Consider the following 23,612-nt stretch of genomic DNA (forward strand, 5'->3'; position numbering starts at 1 on the left):
AATGTAGGTCTTTCAAGACCGGTGTTATGTGGTCTCGGCAGCCAGTCACCAGTCTATCTGTCACATTCTGGATTAGTTGTAGTTTCAGAGTCACCTTCAAAAGTAGCCCCACGTAGAGCGCATTGCAATAGTCCAAGTGAGAGATAACTAGAGCATGCACCACTCTGGTGAGACAGTCCGCGGGCAGGTAGGGTCTCAGCCTGCGTACCAGATGGAGCTGGTAGACAGATGCCCTGGACACAGAATTGACCTGCGCCTCCATGGACAGCTGTGAGTCCAGAATAACTCCCAGGCTGCGCACCTGGTCCTTTGGGGGCACAGTTACCCCATTCAGGACCAGGGAGTCCTCCACACCCGCCCGCCTCCTGTCCCCCAAAACAGTACTTTTGTCTTGTCAGGATTCAACCTCAATTGTATAATAATAATAATACTTTAATACTCTAATTTTCTGGGAACATTTAGGGGACTAGCTTTTGGAAGAAGTGTGAAGGCTCTGGGATGCTATCGGAGCTCTTGTGTCTCCTTCACCAAGCCCGGCGCCTCGGTTACCCATCTTTGGGAAGGCAGTACATAAGCATTGTGGTGCCTTGCTTACCAGTCTGTGGGAAGGAGTTGTGAGGACTTTGGGAGGCCAGTAAAAAGGGTGCCCTCAGCCTCACAGCATGTGGTTCTGAGGGTTCCTGAGTTTGCATGATTCTACTGTTGCACGTGGGCCCCCAAATCTGAACCCTGGTGTAAGTAGCTGGCCCACTGTACTAAATCCATGAGTTAGGAAAACATCTCTTCTGTGCCATGTTGCACTGGATTTGTCCACTAGATGCCACTGTTGACAATGCTGTGGAGCCCGCTTTCTCATCCTCCGTTCTTCCAACTTTGTAAAAGCACAAGAAACTGTGAAATCAGCCAAAATATGTAGGTCAAATCACAAAATAAAAATAAAAAAAATCCCCAGGGCAGTCCAAAATCATTGGAAGTGGGAAAGGTGTCGTGTTTTCTCGGTCTGAATTGCATACACAACGTCAACAATTCTGTAGATGTTAAAGTGCATATACTATTGATCAGGGCTTCCCAAACCTTTGGGGGCCTCCCAGGGGCACATCTGGAAATTGGATAACTGTTTCTGTTTCCAGGTCTTCTAATAGTATTATCATCAGTGTGTTTGCTGCCCTCCCTGGGCTGCTTTGGGAGTAAGGATGGGATATAAATAAAATAAATAAATAGTCCAACCAGACTGGCCTGCTTCTTTAGTATTTAGGCTACAACTGCCAACATAAATAACAGTGAAGTATCTGATTAGTTTCTCTGCCTCGGTCTGAACTCGGGCCTGGTTTTTCTCAAGCTACCATCTGCTCTGAGTGCATGGTGAGTTCAGTAAGCATCACCACTAGCCAAGCAGTTGTCACGTCACCAAGTCAGAGATCATGGCTTCCACACAGCCTCAAGACATAGTACCTCTCTTATTTAAAAAGAATGAAGGAAAAATAATTAGCTGACGGGTAGCAGTGTCTAAACCCAAATCCAGGCTGCATCTGTTAAATGGGGTTGCAGTTTAGCCTGTTAGTTACAGATATGCAGGCCCCATTATGCTCGATGTACCAGTGATTAAGCGTGAACATTGCCATCCTCTTTTCTGTCTCAGGAGTGATCTTTTAAATTAATAATGACATAGAAATTTCTGCATCTTTGTTCCAAAAGGTCCCAAGCCGTCTGGCTGTGTGAGGTAACTAAACAGTAAAATCTGAAGCCATGCAAGTGGCGAAACAGGTATTTTCTGATACGGCACAGACATTAAAAGGACTGACTGAAGGCTTAAATTGACTTTGATGCCCCTCTGCCCACTGAATCATTGCAGAGAGACTGGACAACATGGGTCCTCCTGAACTTGAAAAAGGGTTCCGATGATCCAAGAATGATGTTGGTTTTATATATTAACAGTGTAATCACAAGCATGCTTTCTCAAAAGGAACTCCCATTTAATTCAGTGGGGCTCCCTCCCTATAATGTAGGTAGGGATATATTAGATTACTAGAAAATGGAATGGGCTAGGCGTTTTTTAATTGCATGGCCATTTCCAAGGGCTCTGATGAGCCTGGAAACAGACACCTTCATTTTAGAGAGCTGGTAATAGGGTGAATGTGTGTACCATCGTATCTTTGTTTTAATAGTGCTTCAGAAACCAGTAACATATTTTTTGACCAGAGGTGACAGAGTGGGATTAAGTAATTATTAGACTTTTTAAAAGTGTGTTTACATCCTGCTTTCCTTTCTTAAAGTGGCATATATGGAGTTCCTAGGTGGTCTCCCATCCAGACGCTGACCAGAAATAAACCTGCTTTCTTTCAACAACATGGCTGCCTCATTTGCCCTCAGACCATAGGCAGGAATCATAGAATCATAGAATAGAATCACAGAGGTGGAAGAGACCACAAGGGCCATCGAGTCCAACCCCCTGCCAAGCAGGAAACACCATCAGAGCACTCCTGACATATGGTTGTCAAGCCTCTGCTTAAAGACCTCCAAAGAAGGAGACTCCACCACACTCCTTGGCAGCAAATTCCACTGTCGAACAGCTCTTACTGTCAGGAAGTTCTTCCTAATGTTTAAGTGGAATCTTCTTTCTAAGGGAATACCCCTTCATGCCACCTCTACAGCTCTCTTTTAAAAAGCAGCATTCCTACAGCAGAGATGGAGGACTGGTGGCCCTCCATATATTTCTGAACTAAAATTCCCATCATCCCTGACCACTAGCTGCACTGGTGGGAGCTTGAGTCCAGCAGTATCAGGAGAGCCATGGGTTCCTATCCCAGCCTACAGTGTCACTTACTGTGTGACAGTATCAAACATGCTTCACTGAACATACAGATGAAGTTTCTAGAATCTTTCTGTTAATTTGTCTCCTAATCCAGGGTTGGCTGTAGGGTACCTTCCATATTCTTTCATATGTTATTGGCATTCATACCAAACCCTGAAAGTACAGGTAAAAGGTAAAGGGACCCCTGACCATTAGGTCCAGTCATGGCCGACTCTGGGGTTGCGGCGCTCATATTGCTTTACCGGCCAAAGGTGCCGGCGTACAGCTTCCGGGTCATGTGGCCAGCATGACTAAGCCACTTCTGGCAAACCAGAGCAGTGCACGGAAACGCCGTTTACCTTCCTGCTGGAGTGGTACCTATTTATCTACTTGCACTTTGTGCTTTCGAACTGCTAGGTTGGCAGGAGGCGGGACCGAGCAACGGGAGCTCACCCTGTCATGGGCATTTGAACCACCGACCTTCTGATCGGTAAGCCCTAGGCTCTGTGGTTTAACCCACAGTGCCACCTGCGTCCCACAGCGCCACCTGCGTACAGAGACGGCTCAAATGCCCTTTTTTTCTGCTGCTTGGGGATGCAGCTCAGGGTATTGATCCACTTCTACGCCAAAAGTGACCGTTGGGTGCCAGATGGAACCTGTTTAATCTTTCCACAGGCTTAATGATGATTTGCTTGTGGTAAAGTCAAGGCTGGGTGTTTGTCTGGTGGAACTGGTATTATGGAATGCACTCCCAGCTGAAAACAAGAGGCTCCATCTTTTTTGGCATTTCACTAGCTTCTGAAAACGTACCTTCTTACACAGCCATTCCGTTGATCTCTCAACCTGAACTTCCTGTTTTATTTCTGCTTTAATGGGATTCTTTTATTACTTATTTTCATTTTCAATTACTGCATTTATATGACACTTTCATCTTCCAAGGATCTCAAGGTGGCATACATGGTTCTTCTTCTCCCCATTTCACCCCCACAACAACCCGGTGAGGTAGGTAAGGCTAAGAGATGGTGACTGGCCCAAGGTCACCCAGTGAGCTCCTTGGCTGAGTAGAGATTCAAACCCTGGTCTCCCAGGTTGTAGTCCACCACTCTTAACTGTTATGCGACACTGGTTCTCAATTATGGATCATGGATGTTTTAATGTTTATATAACCATTCCTTATACAGTGGTGCCTCGCAAGACGAAAAGAATCCATTCCGGGAGTCTTTTCGTCTTGCGGTTTTTTCGTCTTGCAAAGCAAGCCCATTGACGGAGTAGCGCTATTAGCGCTATTGACATTTTAAGGGCTAAAAACGGCTTTATAAGGGGTGGGGGATTAGCAGTTTTGCTGCTAAAATGCTTTTAGCAGCTTAGCGATTCAGAATAAGGGGTTTTGGAGCAAAAAAAATATCATTTCTTTTCGTCATTTTTCGTCTTGCGAAGCAAGCCCATAGGGAAATTCGTCTTGCGAAGCGCCTCTGCAGACGGAAAACCCTTTCGTCTTGCGGGTTTTCCGTCTTACGAGGCATTCGTCTTGCGGGGCACCACTGTACTTTGTAAACTGCTTAGAATCTTTTTTTGGTATTTAAATTGCACCACCATCATCAAGGGTAACTTTTCTGCAGGTTTTGCAGCTGCCACTCTTCAGATTTGTGCATACACAATCATCCCTGCCTATCAAGCTAGGCTTAGACTACAATTCTAAAAGCACTTTTACTAGGCAGTAAATCTACCATTGAATCCAGCAGGGCTTACTTCAATGTAATCATGATTTGAGCGAGTTATTTTTTGCTTGGAGGTTCTGAGCTTGTTGGTTGTGGTGGCTTCACCCTACCTGCCAAGATTGTTATGGGCCGTGTGCGTAGGAGAGACACAGGCACAACAACCTTTTGCTCTGAAAGTTGGCAAGCTTCTGAGTTTCCAAGCTTGGAAAAGGAAAACATCTCCTCCTCCTTACATAACATCAGGAGGTCAGAAAAACTAAGCAAGGGAGAAGTGGAAAGGAGGAGACAAGGGAGCAGGGGAAATAACTATTGCCTGCAAAAACTAAACAAACCAATCTCTCAAGGGCTGCAGCACTCTTGCTGTTGGGCTGCTGCAGATTAATGTGATGACTGTTTTGCCATATCTCCACTAATTTAACCATTAAGCAACTTCTGAAATTTACAGGCATTAGAATAAAATGTGAACATAATACAGCGTTTAACTTCTCTGTGTTTTTCCAGCTTTGGTCATCAGAACTCCCATGTTTCTAGATTCTCTGTAATAAATAATAAATTTATTACTTATACCCCACCCATCTGGCTGGGTTTCCCCCCAGCCTTGCTCATGTATTTGGATTGAATGTATGTGGGGTTAAAGTAGTGGGGGGAAACATGTACACAAGTACCCACCCCCCAGTATCCCACTGTGCACTAGTCTCTGGGTGAAGGCATGAAAGGGGGATTCAGGTGAACAGGCTTAGAAGCCTCCTTGCAATCAGGAACCCTGCACCCTCAGAGTTCTGTTAGGCCAGAAGACCAATCTGTTATCACCCTTTTATACACCATTTCATAGTGCAGACATCAAGACTGATGTGTGATAGAGCCCTATAGAATCCCATATTGGTAGAATATATATATATTCAAATATCTGATAACCAAATGTTGCTATTTTGTAGCCAGCTGTACATTGTACAATATTGCAAGCCTGCATTGTTAGTTTGCTCCTCTTAATCTATGTATTTTCTTATCCCCCTCCACCAGGGAAAGTTGTTTATGGGGAGCCTATAGCTGCCGGCCTTGGAACGGATGGCACTCACTACTGGCATAAGGAATGGTCCCATGCTGCAGCACATGTCATGGGCCCACCCCTGAGGCCGGATCCTGCTACTCCAGACTTCCTGATGAATCTTTTGGCAAAGTAAGCTAATGCAATGTACATGTAAAATGCTCACGTATGACTTCTTAGCAGCATCCGGATGCCTTAGCAAGAAGGCCATTAAACAGATGAAGCCAGCCTTACTTATTTGGGCCCAGTCTGTGTTTTCATGCCACAAACAGTCAGCAAATAAGTGTGCAACAAGATACCTTGGACAGGGTCCTCTCTGTGGTAGCACCACAGATTTGGAAATTTCTCTCTGAGGAGAACCTTCAAGCTAACTTCATTCTCATTTTAGAGAAGACATTTCTGTTCTGGAAGGCATCTTATAATGGACTGCTGCCCCCCCCCCCCCGTGTTCTGCTGGTCTTTCAACTTACTGTGCTGTGTGCATCTAATGCTTTGTTCATTTTTCTATTTTTATTTTTGCAGTTGTTATTGTCAAAATAGGGTTTTATCCAAGTGGTCTGCTTTGGAAATATAGTCTCAGCATGGTTTAGGGATATAGAAAACTGCCTTATGCTGAGTCAGACCATTGGTCCATCTGGCTCTACACTGACTGGAAACAGGGGGCTCTCCCATCTGTACCTGGAGACTCCAGGGACTGAACCTGGGATGCTTTGTATGCAGAGCAGATACTCTGCCACAACCCTTCCCAAGCAAGGTATAACCAGCTTAAGTAAATGATCAAAATAAAAATAGCAGCCATGTGGCAGCCAACTGGTGAAGTCTGTTGTGTGGATACAGACGGCAGTTTGCTCTATGGTGGCTGTTCTGCAAAGGGACATCCTCAGCTACATATAGCCAAGGCTGGTCCTATGATGACAGGTTGTGGTTAAGGAGAAGAGACCTTAACCATGATTCTGGATTTGGATGGCACGCTGAGCTGGGCTGTCTTAAAAGGACCAGAGAGGAGCAAAGCAAGTTCAAACTCTTTGCTGAGAACCAGCACGTTTGCATGGTCACAGAAAGCTATAACACGAGAAACAAGCCAGTATCTTGTGATTAATTCTTTGACCATCATTTGTACCAAGTTCTGTTTCTGAATGTTCAGATTTGCCTAACTTGGAATTGTTTCTTTTTTTCAGTGGTGACTTAACTGTGACAGCGACAGATAACTGTACCTTTGACATCTGCCAGAAGGCTTTGGGGAAGGATGATTTTACCAAGATCCCCAATGGGGTGAATGGCGTGGAGGACAGGATGTCGGTTGTGTGGGAAAAAGGAGTGGTGAGTTTGCTCTTGGACGGAATGAGGAGCAATATAGAGCCTCCCGCCTCTGAGGAGGCACTTAAATCCCCAGGCACAGGGCTGTCTTAAGCATATGTGGCGCGGGGGTGCAAAGATCCACCTGCCGCCCCCCGCCGGTTGCCCAGTCCCAGGCGCACAGGAGGGCGGACCCAGCCGGCCGCCTCAGCGTCTCGTTGGCTCGGTCGCCCCTAAACTCGCGGCGTAGAGCCAGCCGCAGCAGAAGAGCCCCCCACAGTGCTCCAACCAATGGGTTGGCTCTTCCCTAGACTCAACTCTCCGGCCCCAGACTCTTGGCCCCGTACCCCTATGGGTAAAACGGCCCTGCTCAGAGACCTCTTTCACTCTCCATAGCGCACAGGACTTGAGCTAGATACTTTGAAAGATACGAACTTACTGAAAGACAGACTGCAATGACACATGTTCTGGGAACTGTCTGACTTGACTACTCTAGCATAATCTGTAAAGGGCTGCCTTGAAGGTTGTTTGGAGGCTACGGTAGCTCCAAAATGTAAAACTGTTTTCTTGCACTAGCTCTTTGGATTGTACCACACCAGTCTCAAGTGAACTCTATTGGTTAGGCAGTTCCTTTCTGAACTAGATTCAAGGTACAGGCGATTATGAATCAACTGTAAGTTGGTTTCCTATGGAACCAGTGTAGTTGTTGCTGCTGTTGTTCTTTCACTTCAGAATTGTTGTATGGAACTGTGGGCTATGAACTTTCTGAATAAGTGAACAACAGATGACTGAAATTCATTTATTATCCTATTTACTCTGGAGATTGATGGCTAGCAAATGGGATTAGTTTATTTGTTATTACATTAATATGCCGCCTTTCCATTAAGGTGATTTGCACACCTCTCTCTTCCCAGTTCCATTTTATCCATGCAACAACCCTGTAAGTTAGGTTAGGCTGGAATATAATGACTGTCATGAGGTCACCCACTGGGTTTCATGACTGAATGGGGATTCGAGCCCTCCAAAGTCCTAGTCCAGCACTGTAACCACTACACCACACTGCCTCTTTGTTCATTCCACAAATGAACAGATAGTTTTAAGGAGCAAGACTATCAATGTTGAACTGGTTATTTCCCAAAAGAAGATTTCTGTAACAAAGAGTTACTTCTTAGGTGCTATATTTGCATACATCAGCATATTACTGGGAGTTTACATTTTTTATATAGAATTTTCTGCCTAGAGGTTTTCTGGGTGAGGTTATCCCACCCGCACTCCTCAACAGAGAGTGAGTTTGCTTGCAATACGCTTATGTATCCCCTTCCTTGCCGATGCCTATTTTTGGTTTATTTGCAGCATAGTGGCAAAATGGATGAAAACAGATTTGTGGCAGTCACCAGCACGAATACAGCTAAAATCTTTAACCTGTACCCAAGGAAAGGGAGAATAGCTGTGGGCTCTGATGCTGACATTGTCATTTGGGACCCCAAAGCTACAAGGTATGGTCTATGAATAATCAAATCACACCTGTCCATCCTTCTAGGAATGCATTTTGAAGACATAAATCTTGATGATGGAATGATGCCCCATTTGAATTATTCACAGGATATATGGTGCTAGCCACAGCATGTCTATGCAAAAGATTTTGACTAGTCAGAATGTTTTTAAAAATAGTTGCCTGGGTTGCTGACCATGTAGAAAAAACATAATTGCTTGTACTTTTATATTAATTGCTATTTTCATGAATATGATCAGTGATTCCAAGCATTCTCCAGGCTAGCTCATGCCCACATAGTGATGCCCAAAAAGACCTAAATGAAGTGCCAAAAACTACCACATGCTTTGCTAAAAATACATTAGACCAATTACCCATGGCATAGCAAGCCATTTTTAAGCCCAGGGAAAGGTCCCAATTCTGTGCTGGCCTCTCTCCCTGGACCAATTCAGGCTCTTCCAATAGGCTGCTGTTCTCCAAGTGCAGAAGAGGACTGGGGAGGCTAAAGTTGGTATCCGCCTACCAGCCCGGAATAGTCCTGTTTCTGCTATCTACCATCCCAGATAATTATGATTACAGCAGTGGCGTAGCATGGGTTGTCAGCACCCGGGGCAAGGCAAGTAATTTGCGCCCCCTAACCCGTGGATTTGTGCCCCCTAACCCTAACCCCCAGATGTTGCGCCCGGTACAGCCGGCCCCCCCTGCACCCCCCACGCTACGCCACTGGATTACAGAAATGCATTTCCCTTTCTGGGAGAGTTGTTCACTGAATAAGATATTTCTTGGGTGTGTGCTCATTTCAAAGCTCAATCAATACTTTATGGAAGAAATGCAACTTCTGGCTTCTGTTCTGCATCTGCGCGTAGCGTGTTTTATATGTTAACTTTGGAATGAATGGGGATGAAATGATGAGCAGCTTGTGAATGCTTAAATCTGACTGGTTACGTGACCTTCTCCAGAAGAGGGAGCACATGGCCTAGAAGTCATGGAAAGCCAAGAGGCAGCCTTCATACTGTGTGGTGATAATTGGCAGTTATCTCAAGAGTAACCATGTTTCAGTCATTTCAGAACGATAATGATGGTGATGATTAGATTTATTATTATAATGCATTAGTCACTTTTGGGCCACAGCAAATCGAAGCGACTTACAATGTTTTAAGCAAAAAGCAAATGCATATATTAAAACAAGCATTAAAAAATATATATATCTAAAAGGCAATTCTGTTTTTTAAAAACTAGATTAAAACATCTCACCCACACAAAAAGGCCACAGAGAATTAGAAGCCAAAGAGCTGATGAAAAAGGAATGTTTTTGCCTGGTGTCTGAAGATATGTAACAATGGTGCCAGATGAGCATCCCTGGTGAGAGCGTTCCACAACAAAATGCCGGTTCTCATGTTGCGATAAGCAACATAGGCTGTCTGCTTCTTTCTGGCAAACAGTACTCATGCAAGCCATCACATAGTGGTCCAGTGATGAGCATGTGTGTGCCACGCTAGGAAGGAAAAAAATGTTTAGAGGCCCAGAGCAGGTATCCTAATATAATACTAGGGTTTCTGCCCTGTTTTCTGACATTCCTTTCACACTGCAGTTCCTGTTGTGTTACAGAACTATAGCTTTTTGGCTGATACACTGGCATGTCACACCAAATCTCATTCATACCAATGTGCATGGTGTTGCACGGTAATGAAGACCATTGGACAGAGTTGCCCCTCCTTCACTCTTTCGGCACAAGCATGCTTCTGTTCCCCAATGATTCCCCCCATGAAAGTGTCAGGAAAGAACCGTATGCCAGTATAAAGGTAAAGGGTAAAGAGACGCCTGACCATTAGGTCCAGTCACGGCCGACTCTGGGGTTGCGGTGCATGAGCCAGTGTGGTGTAGTGGTTAAGAGTGGTGGATTCATAATCTGGGGAACCGGGTTTGATTCCCCGCTCCTCCACATGGAGCTGCTGGGTGACTTTGGGCTAGTCACACTTCTTTGAAGTCTCGCAGCCCCACTCACCTCACAGAGTGTTTGTTGTGGGGGAGGAAGGGAAAGGAGAATGTTAGCCGCTTTGAGACTCCTTCGGGTAGTGATAAAGGGGGATATCAAATCCAAAACTCTTCTACTCTTCTCTTCTTCATCTTGCTTTATTGGCCGAGGGAGCCTGTGTACAGCTTCCGGGTCATGTGGCCAGCATGACTAAGCCGCGAACCAGAGCAGCGCACGAAAACGCCGTTTACCTTCCCGCTGGAGTGGTACCTATTTATCTACTTGCACTTTGACGTGCTTTTGAACTGCTAGGTTGGCAGGAGCAGGGACCGAGCAACAGGAGCGCACCCCGTCACGGGGATTCGAGCCGCCGACCTTCTGATCGGCAAGTCCTAGGCTCTGGGGTTTAACCCACAGCACCACCCGCATCCCTGTATGCCAGTATACCTCCCTAAATTTCACATTGCACTCCCGATATTTCAGGATAATGGGATTGCAAACAGATTCCCACCCCCCACCCCCCGAAAGTAATTACTAATACGGAATCGAATGCTGAACCTCCACCAGATTTCCAGAAGTGACTTCTCTGTCATGTGAAAGCACAAATACAGTGCAGAAATTAACAGTGAAATGGGGAAATTTAATATACCACTGTGGGCATGCAGCCTTAGTTTGGTTTATTGTACTGTGTAAACCTAGTCCAAGTTGTTTGCCACACAGTTCCTAGTTTAACCATGGAACAAAACAAAAAAACCAGTAAGATTGAAGTGAGCCATACTTCCCAGCTCAATTGTTACAAAAGGAGGAGAATTCACTTTACAGAAATCAAGGTTTGGAGGGCGTGAGGGCATCGTAGGGGAAAAATAATTAAGCTATTCCTTAACGTTGAAATTCAAGCTACTCCCTTGACAGCTAGCACATTTGAAAGAGAAACGTTCAGCATTGCTTTAGCATCCTTTTCTACATTACAACATACAGAATAAAAATGCAAGATGTGATGGCAGCCTAAAGCGATGGGCAGATGTTGACACACGACTAGAGAGAATTGGGAGGCTTTCATTGGAAGCCTTTGGAGAGGATTTAGACATCTCTGTGAAAAATGGTTGGGGATATTATGGGACCAGCAAAAGAAATCCATATACAATCAGCTATGCTTGACATTCAGGGTTAGCACACAACAATAACACACTGAGTTCAGGCTGCAAACTTGTTTTCTTTTCTTTAACGCCTGACACAGTGATCTGCCACACCAGCATATAAAAGTTTAGGACTGGGCATAATGATCCCCTTTGCGTATCAACACAATGTCATGATTTATTGCTCTGCAGTTAAGATGGCCAGCTAGCTTTCAGCTTAATGCTAACCAGGTTTCCTCAGAAGTAAACCCAATTGATTCCAGCAGGACTTTCCAAAACCCCTAAGGCTGAAATGCAATTATATGTAGGCATAATTAAAAGGGGAAATAAAGAAAATGAAGTTCCTGTTACCCACTCCTACGTTAGAAAGGCTGTTGCTTACATCTCTCTCCTTTTACTTTCCATGATGTCAAAGAGATAGACTCAGGAATAGAGTCACCTGCTGAAAACATTTGCAATTAAATACCCTGGCAGCAAAGGGGCAGCCTCTCCAGCAGGCTTGCAGAATCAAGCTGTAGTGTCACAAGGGAAGTGATCTGAGAAAACATACTTGCAGTTGGAGCAACTTTGCTCTGTATCTGTTGGTCTCAGATCCTATGTCTCACTCCCGGCTTTGGGTGTTGCAGGTGAAGCAGGAAAAGACAGAGTAAGTGCCTGGTTCAGGCCTTCACCCATCCCCTTTGCTCATCACAATCACTTTATTTATATGCCATTTTTCTACAAAATCATGCCCAAAGTGGCTCACAAAATAAGCATAGCAATTCAAAACAAATACTAGAAACAATTTGAAATAACCATCTTAACAACCAGTAAATACAAAAAGATCAGTCCGTGCAGCATTGTGTGGAAATAATAAGCGAACATAATTTATTATTATTCTGAGCCTTAATAATGACTCATCTGGGCTCGTTCACATCACACTAAATTATGGTTTCTTGTGAAGTCTGACCTTTTTTGTGTTGGTGCTGACCTTTAAAGCCTTAAGTGGCTTTGGCCCAGTATACCTGAAGGAGCATCTCCACCCTCAGCGTTCAGCCTGGACACTGAGGTCCAGCTCCAAGGGCCTTCTGGCAGTTCCCTCACTGCAAGAAGTGAGGTTGCAGGGAACCAGGCAGAGGGCCTTCTCGGTAGTGGCGCCCGCCCTGTGGAACACCCTCCCGCCAGATGTCAAGGAAATAAACAACTATCTGACTTTTAGAAGACATCTGAAGGCAGCCCTGTTTAGGGAAGTTTTTAATGTTTGATGTTTTATCGCTTTATTATTTATTTATTTATTTATTTATTTATTATTCTGTGCAGCAGGAATTGAGATCATGTGACAAATAAACTATGTTGCACTCCAGTTTAAAATATGCTTATGTGGCACAGTTCTGTACATATCTACTCAGAAGTAGGACCTGTGGAGTTTGAAGGGTCTTGCTTCCTGATAAGTATGCAGAATATTACAGCTCAGATTGAGTTGATTTTAACTAAATATGCCTCAAATTAATGTGCTATGGATTGCAACAGGCACCCAAAAAGTCTTTGTTACAATGTCGATACAGACCACACACCTTAGGCAGAATAATGATTAACAGTAAACTTGAAGTAATTGCACTATAATATGACAGGGGTTTTTTTTATTTAAAAAATGCATTTGAGGGCGGATGTATTGGAATGCAGTTTTAAAATGTATGAGAGAAAGAATCGCCTCCCCCCCCCATCTATTCAGGAAATGCCAGTTCTGAAATATTCATTAAATAGCACTTAAGATATCAAGAAACCCTTCACTTTGTGGTATTTATGAATTGCCAAACAGCTTTTTTTCACACTTTGATATACATGACACCTTAGATTTATCACCTGTAGAGTGATGGAGAGCAAACCCAACAAGAAAGATTGTGTTGAGGGTGAAATGTTCTATATTTCACTCTTTACTCCATTACTTTGACCAATGTCATGGAAACGTGTTGTTGTTTTTTAATTGAACAACAACACCCAGTTTATTGGGGTGAACAAAAAAGTCTTGTGGGGGGTACTGCTTTGTGATATATTGTGCTCTTAGGGTGCAGCTGGATGAATCTTTAAGAGAGCCATGTTTGGAATCAGTGATTCTCTTAAGAGCATTACCAGTGCAATCCTATACATGTCTACCCAGGAGTAAGTTCCCAGGAATAGGGTTGCAGCCTTAATTGCTTAGCCTTTTGACTAGCAAGAGAACGTGTGAATAAAAAGTATTGAATTTGAGTGACAGCAGGCAATCCATGCAAAAAAAATAAAAATTCTTTTGTACATTTATATATCACTTTTTCTTCCAAGGAGCTGAAGGTGGTGTACATGTTTCTCCTCCCCAATTTATCCTCACAACAACCCTGTGAGGTGGGTTGGGCTGAGAGATAGCGGCTGGCCCAGTGAGCTTCATGGTTGCCACTTTGATGTTGCAGTCTGAAAGATGAAACTCTTTACGTTGAAAGGGATGTGGATGCAGAAATCTGCTTATTTGTCTGCTTCCTTTGCTGGTCTGACTCTGAGTACAATTTAGATCTTGTCTGCCCTATTCTTTACCGTAAGCACTAGGCACTCTCTTCTTCTGTATGGGCATCCTTGGGAAAGTCCTGGAACTTCATCAGTGATTTAGCAGATTCATCAGTGTTCCTTCCCTCTATTTCCTGTTATGCCTGATCTTTTGCCTTTCCTCAGTTTTCTTGCGCTTAACAGTTCAGTGTGTTTTAAAGGACACATGCTGTGTTGAAACAAACACAGCCCCCCCCCCTTTTTTTAAAGGCAGCAATTTAAAATAGCTGCAGCAGAAACATGGCCGCAAAAAACAGGAGATACTGTGGCAGGAAGAATGCAGACAGAGGCTAGAGAGCGATGTTGGAGGATGGGAAAGGAGGCTGGCTTGTATTTTTATCAGCATTACCCCAGCTTTTTCTGAAATGTATGTGTGTTGTTGCAGTGGGGGAAATGATGGGCAGAGCAGAAGAGGTAAAGTCAAAATCAGAAAGAGCGCAGTGGCCGCTGTGAAGCTAGCAGGCTGTCAGGATTTGGGAGGGGGGCTGGGTGCTGGCTGCCCTCCCACCCATTTCTCCCCCCTCCCCCAATTTTTTATAAATGTACCTGAATTTTGCAGACTCACATGCAAATGCTAGACTTTGTGCTTAGTCTCTTCATGCACTACGAAAGTGAAGCATGTAATTAGGTCTCAATGTAATTTCTGTTTCAGTAAAACAAGTCTTTGCAAGCTTTATATCAACATACGGCGCAGTATGTTTTACGCACAGTACTATTATAAACCCGTGGCCTATCATTCTGTAATCTTGTGCACGCCGCCTGGAATTAGTGTTAGTAAATATAACAGATAATGGACAAATATCACTTCCTTAGTATATTGTGTGTATGTGTTTAAATTTTAATTGTCTGCTACTATTTCAAGATACAGGAAGTGAAGGGAAATAGGTTACTGGTTTTTTACTTATTGCGCCGTTGAATTAAGTGCAAGACTTTGATTTCCCTTGGAATTTATCCATGTAATTTCATGAAGGAGATTTTACGGCATCACTTTTTTCTCCTCCTCCCCACAAAGGAAGATCACACGCTTTCAATCTGCTTGCCCTTTTGTTTTGGTTAAAAGGAAGAACAAAGAACGAAGCCACAAAAGTCAGCTGCTGTGTGAACACAGTGTGCATTTCCTCTGACACGCAGTCTCACAGAACAGCTACTTTCTGCAGAGAGAAAATTCCAAGGAAGTCAAAGAAAGCAGTGCCATTTTATTTACATAGTTCTCCTGTGCGGAAGACTCAAGTGCCTTGTTCCTTAGAAGCTAAAACTCACCTTTCCCATATTCATCCCCATTTCCCAGTCCTGTCTCCTTTAAAAAACAAAAACAAAAAAACCCCAACCAATGTTTAAATTAATTAATTTTATAAGAAAGTGCAGGGGGTTCTATTTGAGACCCTTGCCCAAGCTTAATTATATCACTCCTGTTGTGGCCTTCATCAACATAGTACCCTCCAAAAGTTATGTACTACAATTCCTATCAGCCACAGCAACAAGAGTTGCTGTTCAAAACACCTGGAAGGCACCAGGTGGATAAGGGCTGCCCTGTTGGGCTCAGTAAACCCCGTATCTGACTATTGTCCACTTCCTGTGCTCAAGGTGCACTAGGAGCAAGGTTGGCCGAAATAGGCGCTCCTGGTCATAAATTACAAATTGGCAGCTGCAGTTTCGTTCAGAAGCTTTTGCCATTAGCTGAGCAATCAATACCAGCCAGACATTCAAAGCAATTGCAGGAACTTCCAGGAGCTTCCTGGCAATGCTCTGCAGCAATGAAGTTGTCAGTGATAACAGAAAACAGTTTGATGTGAAACTTTTATCGAGCTGAGCCCTCCAGAACTGTCAAAGCTGTTTTTTAATCAGAGACTGTGCTGTTCTGCTTCGTTTGCATGTCTACAGGTATTTTCTAATTCTTGTGGGTGTTGCCTGGGGTGCAGAAAGGCAGGCCAAACTATGAAAGAGTTTTGTTTTTCTAAAGAGGGGTGGTGAAAGAGACTGGTGTGCTTCATCATATATACAGCATGCCTTGTAGAGATAGGGATCGTGTAGCCCTCCAAGATGCTGTTGAGCTACAACTCGCATCATTCACGACCTCTGGCCATACTGGATGGGGCTGAAAGGAGTTGGAGTCCAACAACATCTGGAGGGCCACAGATTCCCCATTCCTGCCTTAATATGTATTTCATGTACGCACAGCAAAAAGACAGCTTCAAGTAAAGGGTCACTTATGTTTGGAAGCATGGTACGTGGGTGGCGCTGTGGGTTAAACCACAGAGCCTACAGCTAGCCAATCAGAAGGTTGGCGGTTCGAATCCCCGCAACGGGGTGAGCTACCATTGCTTGGTCCCTGCTCCTGCCAACCTAGCAGTTCAAAAGCACGTCAAAGTGCAAGTAGATAAATAGGTACTGTTCCGTCGGGAAGGTAAACGGCGTTTCTGTGCGCTGCTCTGGTTCACCAGAAGTGGCTTAGTCATGCTGGCCACATGACCCAGAAGCTGTACGCCGGCTCCCATGACCAGTAAAGCAAGATGAGCGCCGCAACCCCAGAGTCATCCGCGACTGGACCTATTGTTCAGGGGTCCCTTTACCTTTATGTTTGGATATAAATCAACAAATCTTTAAAAACATTTGTGACAGACCTAGTGAAAACATCACTAGATGCAAGGCCAAGGTATCTCAAGGTTTTTCCACCTATATACATTTATATCCATGAAAGAGCCCTCAGTATACTTTGTTTAAAGCTGCCTGCCACCCTCCAGATATTTTGGACCATAAATCCCCTCATTGGCTGATGGGCCTCAATAGTTTAGGACCACCCGCTCTTGGAAAACACATTTGTAATAATAAAAAAATACAATTAAAATTAAAATTAAAACATTTATTACTTTGTAAAGAGTTTACATGCCCAAATGGCCTCTATGTAGTTTACAAGTATAAAATCCATTATAAAATCCATACGTAGTTAAAATGCACAATAAAACAAGTCCATCAAAACATTAAAACCATTCATAATTGAAATTTACAATAAAACAAGTCCATCAAAAAGCATAACAATTAAAACAATTAAAAGATCAGTTAAAACAATCGGATCAGGAAGTTTGAGTTCAGGGGAATGCTTGCCTAAACAGCTGTGTCTTCAAGAGCCGGTGGAATGCCAGTACTGATGGTGCCTCTCGCATTTCCGCAGGGAGCCCAGGTGGTGCTGCCCTCAGCGTTGGCTGAATCTGTGATAGGTGGCAACACCTGTAATAGGCAACAACATATGTTGGCAGTCCAAGTGCAGAAAGCACTTTCTACACAGATCCAACCTATATTGACCTTGGACATGGAGTTGGGCAGCTTTGGCCTCACTGACTGCTGTCTTTTATTATGGCATTTATACTTCGTTTTTTTTGTAATCTATGTTACTGCATATTATACTGTAACCCACTCTGGAGTTACATTTTTAAATGAAGAGCAGGCTATAATAGTTTCGGCAAATGGCCATTCCTCGTTGGTAGGACATGTGCTTTACTTGCACACAAGGGGCCAGATTTGTACCTGAAGAGCCCTGTCGGTCGAAGCACTGCTCTAGGACTTCTGCTTGTGCAACGGCCTTCCCCGCTCTCCTACCCCCGTGCATCCCTGAAAGTGACTAGGGGTGGGTGGGTCAAGAGACACCCCACCCCCCAGAACAGCGCACAGGGGAGGAAAGTGGGAGAGCATTCCATCTGGCAAACTGAAAAGCTTACACAGGTGGAACGTTCATAATAGTGAGACTGAATTCCACCCAAGGTCCTGGGATCAGGCTTGCCTTCTCCAGACAAAGGAGCTCAGTTATCAAAAGTAGTACAGCCCCCTGCCTGAGTCATGGGAGGGGCAAGAGCCAGTTGCCAAGAGTGTCCAAGCAGGGTTTCCACGCTCTCTTCTGTACAGTTGGCTAATAGTAAGTAGGCTGTGGGCCCAGTGAGGAATTGCTAGTGAACTGTGAAGATGTTTGGGATATTGGGGAGAGGTGGAGAAGGCAATGGGAAGAGAAACTAGGCTGTGGCCTGGCAAGCCATGGTTTGCATGATTGGCTGGGAGATGACTTGAGCTTTAACCATGGTTTATCAACCAAACAATGGTTAACTGTGACTTAGTGTTGCATGCAAGCAAGGCTGCTGCCAGTTAGAGTGGATAGTTCTGGGCTTTAGGGACCAGCTTTAGTAAACCAGCTTCATCCATTTGTCTGTGCAGGCTGAGAACGGCCCAGTGGTTCCAATTCTGTATTTAAAAAATAGTTCGCAAGTTTAAAAAAACCACACAAACCTCTCTCAACTTTTTAATGATACACTTGGGGTTTATTTGTTTCTTGACTCGCTTTGCATTGTTTCTGAATCCATAAATTGAATGTGCCAGTGGATTTTATATGTTCCCTTCCCTAAGGATGTTTTGGAGATAATTATACTCTGGTCCCGAACTCCAAGCATTATTAACTATTGTGACAGGAGCACAAGACCAGAATGAACAGTGTGGCAATTATGCCGTGGCCTAAGACAGTGTACCTTGGGAAATGTAGAGGACTGCTAGACCCCAAATCTGCTACTTGTGCTAGTTGGTCTCTCAGGTATGGGGAATCTTTTTCAGACCAAAGGCCACAATCTCATCCGAAAAGCTTTCCATTGCTGCATGCCCTGGTGGGCAGGGCCAAAGATGAAAGTGGGTGGAGAAATGAATGCAAATTCTTTCCACACCCACCCTACTGTCTTCCACCCCAGCAGCCAAGAGGCATTATCAGAGGTCAAGGACACATTCCCACCAGGCAAAAGTGCTTGTGGAAGTGGGGGGGGGGGTAAGGGGTGTGGCCTGGGAAGAGTTGAGAGGGCTGCTTAGGCATTTAGCCTAAGCTACCTGCCCCTTGCCCTACCTGTAACACATTCTGCCCTCTTGCAGAGGACGGAGCCTGGAATCTGGACTCCATAAATCCTCCATGAATCCCTAGTGTACCTTTACTTTGGATTCTGATTTTAAGCTGCTTTGAAAGTCTGTTTTGGTTGAAAAGCAGGGGCACCAAGGCAAACGAGGAAAGCTACAAAATGACGAAAGGTTCTGTTCACTATACCAAGGCTTGTATTTTATTCAGGAGAACTTCAGGCAGATGAATGAACTAAGCTGGATCATTATTTTTATGCAAATGTATGGAGCAACTTAGCACACAGATTCATGGAATGATGACAGGTCAAATGCAAATTTCCACTTAGGTTGTGCGCTCAGGTTGTCCTGCTGTAAGGAACACAGATGGATCTGCTCCATGAGCCACCATTTTGTACCAACTCCCATGTGTACTTGAAGGAGGGGCAAAGCAGGGAAATGCTCCAAGGTCCATCTAACAAGACTGAGATCCACCGACTTGTTGGTACATATTGCCTAATATCGGTGGGCAGCGTGGCACACGTCCAACCTCACCTTTGACCTTCAGGGCAGTGGCTTTCTGAAGCCTATTCCCAGGATTCCAAGCAGGTAAGATGGAGGGCTTCAGTGCTGCCTTAGCTGAGGACTCTTAATTTGTGACAGGCAAGAGCTCTGAGTGGAAGGGAGGATGGCTCAGTCTCAAACACCCTCTGCCGCCTTTGCCACCAGGCAGATGAGCTGCAGCAGTTTCTTGACTGAGGGTTATAAATTGTGAGGGATAAGTAGCTGCAGCAGCCTTGAGAGGGAAATGAGTGGACCTTTAGTAAACTAAAAGTGTTCCTGTAAGCATGAAGTACATTCCTATTTAGAGCAGGGTTCCCATGACCTTTAGTCCATCTTTAAAGCTCAGAGGTAAATAAATAATAGATCTGAATTGGGTCCTGTCCGCACTGAGAATGAATGACTTTTGTTCACAGGGTTGAAAATTGCGTTTCAGAATTGCTGCTGTATTGGGTTTTGGTTTTTTATCAGGGTGGTTGAGAACTATTGACAAATTTGATGGATATAAGAGAAGACTGGTTCATTTTCTTGCTTTTCCTTTTACCTCTTCAGGCCTAGAGGGGTATATAACTGGCACCCCCAAGAGATGAGCCTGCATTTAACTGTGATGGTTTGGGGAAATAGGTTACCTCCTCCAAGCCTCTTAAATAAAGAACAGTTTTTCCTCCTGCTAGAGCTATCTTTGGAGCAAGATTGATCAGGGCTCAGTTCTGGCATTTGATTTTAACAGGCTTAACACTGGAACATATAGAGGAAGAAAATGATGGGAGGGTTCCTGAGCAGGTGCAGAGTGCATTTTGCTGTGAAATCTGCTAGTGTGTTTGTACACACACACGTGTGTGTGAACACACATATTCAAGAAAAAGCTAATTTTGTAGAATTATTAATAATACTACTCTTGGTATCTTTACAGCAGAAAACAGCATCCACAGAGAGAGACAGGATCGCACTTGCTGTGCTTACTTTGCTTATTGGGAGGAGGGGGAATGAAGGGGATTTAGGAAGAATCAATACTAAGGTTCTTGCTCCAGAGAGCTGGCAATAAGCACACTAGTTGCAATGGCAACATTTACTTATAAAAGAAAAAAAGGTTTAAATGTCACAACATGCCAATAAACACTGATTTAAAAGCAATAAAATGGCTTCGTAGCTTAAAATGCAACTTTACAGAGGCATGGGGCAGGGAGGTGCAATGCCGCATTGCACAGGCTAATTTACCTGCCTGTTGCTTGGAGCATGTCCATAGTTACTTATGCATAGATGGAGGGAAGAGGCTTGAGTTGGGTAGTTGCCCAATACAGGATTGTAAGGCGGAATCTTAGAGATCCAGTTTTGTGATCTCTAAGATCTGGAAGATCACATGCAAAGTAGCAGTTTTTCCCATCTCACAAGACTCAGAGGTGAGTGAGATCATGGGCATGCCAGACAGAGAGAGATACGTAAAAGGGGAATGAGACACAGCTGTTAGGAAGGGATAAAATGGCAGTGCTGAACTCAGGCTTCCAGAGTGTTTGCTGTGACAGGTGGGGATATGGTTGCAGCTTTATATTAGATTCTTGGTAGATGTGGTTAGTTGGTAAAAAGTCATTCTCTTGTCAAATATGGCAAGCAGTTTTAATGGCAGTGGCTCATCATCTGGCTTCAGGGCGAACACCCCTCTGCACAACCATTGATTCCCTGCAGTTTTGTGAATGCACTTGGTTTAAAAATAGAGGGGGGGTGGGAATCTTCCTCTTTTGGAAAGACTCTGGTGAGTGCCTTTCTGCTGAGGAGTTCTGACAACTTCCATTGCAAAATAACACACATAGTTCAAAGCCAAGGAAAATGTGAAAGGGTGAGTATAGAAGAGGAAAGGAGGGAGTCTGGCTGAGATAAAGCCATCTCCTGCAGCTGTCTACAGAAGTAGGGCATCTGAAAATCCGTGGCGTGGAACAACCTGCAAGGTCACTTCCAGACAACCTATTTACTGAGCATTCATCCCGATTTGTTTGCACAAAGTTCATAGGGAGGTTTATTCAGCATTCATTGTGTTTTGTTTGTGGGGACATATACAATGTTGCTTTAAGCAATTGTTATCACACATTTTGGGGTGCATTTCTTTTTTACTACAAAAAGTCCAATTTGGGGGAAAGGGGAGTTTGTTGCACAATTCCCTTTATTTGCACAATCTGATTTATACCAGTATGCAGTTGAATCTCGCATGCAAACCCTTGTGTTATAAAAAGATGACTAAAACTAAGGTGCAGTGCATACCCGTTTATAGGAAATGCTGTATCATGTAACCTCACCTTGATTCTGAGAGGGTTTTTTCACAGAGGGTCTGGGCTTGGAGCAGAGTGTCACTACATAACAAAAGACACAGTGTGTTCCTGGGACATCCTGAGTCATGCCAAGTAAATATGTCTTACTTTAAATATTGTGAGGATCCTATGCCCTTTTAAAATGTGGTTTTGGGGGGTTGGGAGTTATTGGGTTGTTTTTTTACTTTAAGGTTTTATATTTATATTTTATTCTCTGAACACCCCAGAGACTGGGTATAGGGTGGTATATAAATTCAATAAATAATAAAATCTCATGTCACTGGTGTAAAGGTAAGTCACAGGAGCATTTCCACCCCTCAGATCTTACTCAGATTGATTGCATTTTTATTCCACCTTATTCTACCTCTCCTCATTTAATCCCCACAACAATGCTGTGAGGTAGGTTAGGTTGAGAGGCAGTGACTGGGCCAAGGTCAAGTGTGGATTTGAGACAGTTTAACTTCCGGTGATTGGTTTTAATGCTGCTTTTGCACCTATATTGTTTTCTTTGTTTTTCATATTGCATTGTTGCTGTAAGCTGCCCTAGAGAAAGACTTTTTCTTTCTTTTGAAGGACGATACACAAATATTTAGAATGAATACATAAATATGAAAAAGCAGTGTTTCGTAATATCTGCTGCTTAGGTGAAATTAAAATGCAAAAAGCATTGAGGAACGAATGCATTCCTAGAAAGAAACAAGCAATAAATAACCTGGTGGCCTCAACAGATGCTGGTGATGCTTGCAGCATTTTAAGAGAACAGGAGTTACAATGGTACCTCACGTTACAGACTCTGCTAAACCAGGAATAGTACCTCGGGTTAAGAACTTTACTTCAGGATAAGAACAGAAATCGCGTGGTGGCAGCGCGACAGCAGAGGGAGGCCCCATTAGCTAAAGTGGTACCTCAGGTTAAGAACAGTTTCAGGTTAAGAACTGACCTCCAGAATGAATTAAGTTCTTAACCTGAGGTACCACTGTATAGGAATCACACCCCCTCTCTCTCCCACCCCCATCCCAAATTTTGCTATTAAAAATGAGATTGCACTTTTCTCTATTTTTGGGGAAATACTTCCTCTTAAATCATTGGTAACTACTCCATGAATCGCTGGCAGGTGTGTTGTTTTTGCTTGCTTCTAAAGTATATAGTCCTTCCTCAATCAGGCGTTTCTCTGCAGAAGCTTTTTTACATAAAAGTTAATGAGAGCTAAGTGAGACCACAGCGGAGTTTCTTACCTAAAAGAGGAAAAACTCTTGTTCAGCTCCAATTTATGTTTTCCAGTAGATTTTGCTTCAAATCTGTGATTTAAAAGACCCCCTAAACCCTTGGAAGTGAGCACTGCTTGTTCCGGTGGAGCTTACATCTAAGGAAGCGTTTTAATGATTGCTGCCTTTGTCGCAATTCCATGTTTTCCTTAGACTTCAAAGAAGCTCAGCGGAATCTAAAATTTGCTGATTTCAAAACAGCCATGGTGACAGTCTGCATCATTGTTTCATGTTCTTTCCAATACAGGACGATCTCAGCAAAGACTCACCACCAAGCCATCGACTTCAACATATTTGAAGGCATGGTCTGCCATGGGGTAGCAGTGGTGACCATTTCGCGAGGCAAAGTGGTTTACCAAAACGGCGTGTTCCACGTTGCAGCAGGAGACGGGAGATACGTTCCCCGTGAGCCATTCCCTGAATATGTCTACAAACGGATCAGGCAGCGGGATCAGGTGTGTATGATGATAGTAATTCTGTAAGTCTTCATGCATAATATGATTTTAGGAATCTCTCTCCTTTGACTAAAAGTACAGCTCCATCACCACGAGGGCCCTGCTGCCGCCACTCTGGTGCTGATAAACATGCATAGGTTTAAAAACATAGAATTTCTTACTGTGGTATCT

At 43.9% G+C, this 23,612-nt stretch overlaps 1 protein-coding gene across 1 annotated transcript in view; it reads left to right on the forward strand.

Moving 5' to 3' along the window:
• DPYS (dihydropyrimidinase) overlaps window positions 1–23,612 on the forward strand; it is a 45,614-nt gene that overhangs the window by 18,471 nt on the left and 3,531 nt on the right. Inside the window, exons 5-8 of the mRNA XM_083450596.1 lie at window positions 5,530–5,686; window positions 6,733–6,874; window positions 8,204–8,346; window positions 23,234–23,441. Of these exons, the coding sequence (XP_083306722.1) occupies window positions 5,530–5,686; window positions 6,733–6,874; window positions 8,204–8,346; window positions 23,234–23,441 (650 nt within the window). The remainder of the gene's footprint in view (window positions 1–5,529; window positions 5,687–6,732; window positions 6,875–8,203; window positions 8,347–23,233; window positions 23,442–23,612) is intronic.

Source organism: Podarcis tiliguerta (assembly GCF_965153285.1).
Source record: "Podarcis tiliguerta genome assembly, chromosome: 7".
Lineage (NCBI taxonomy): Eukaryota > Metazoa > Chordata > Lepidosauria > Squamata > Lacertidae > Podarcis > Podarcis tiliguerta.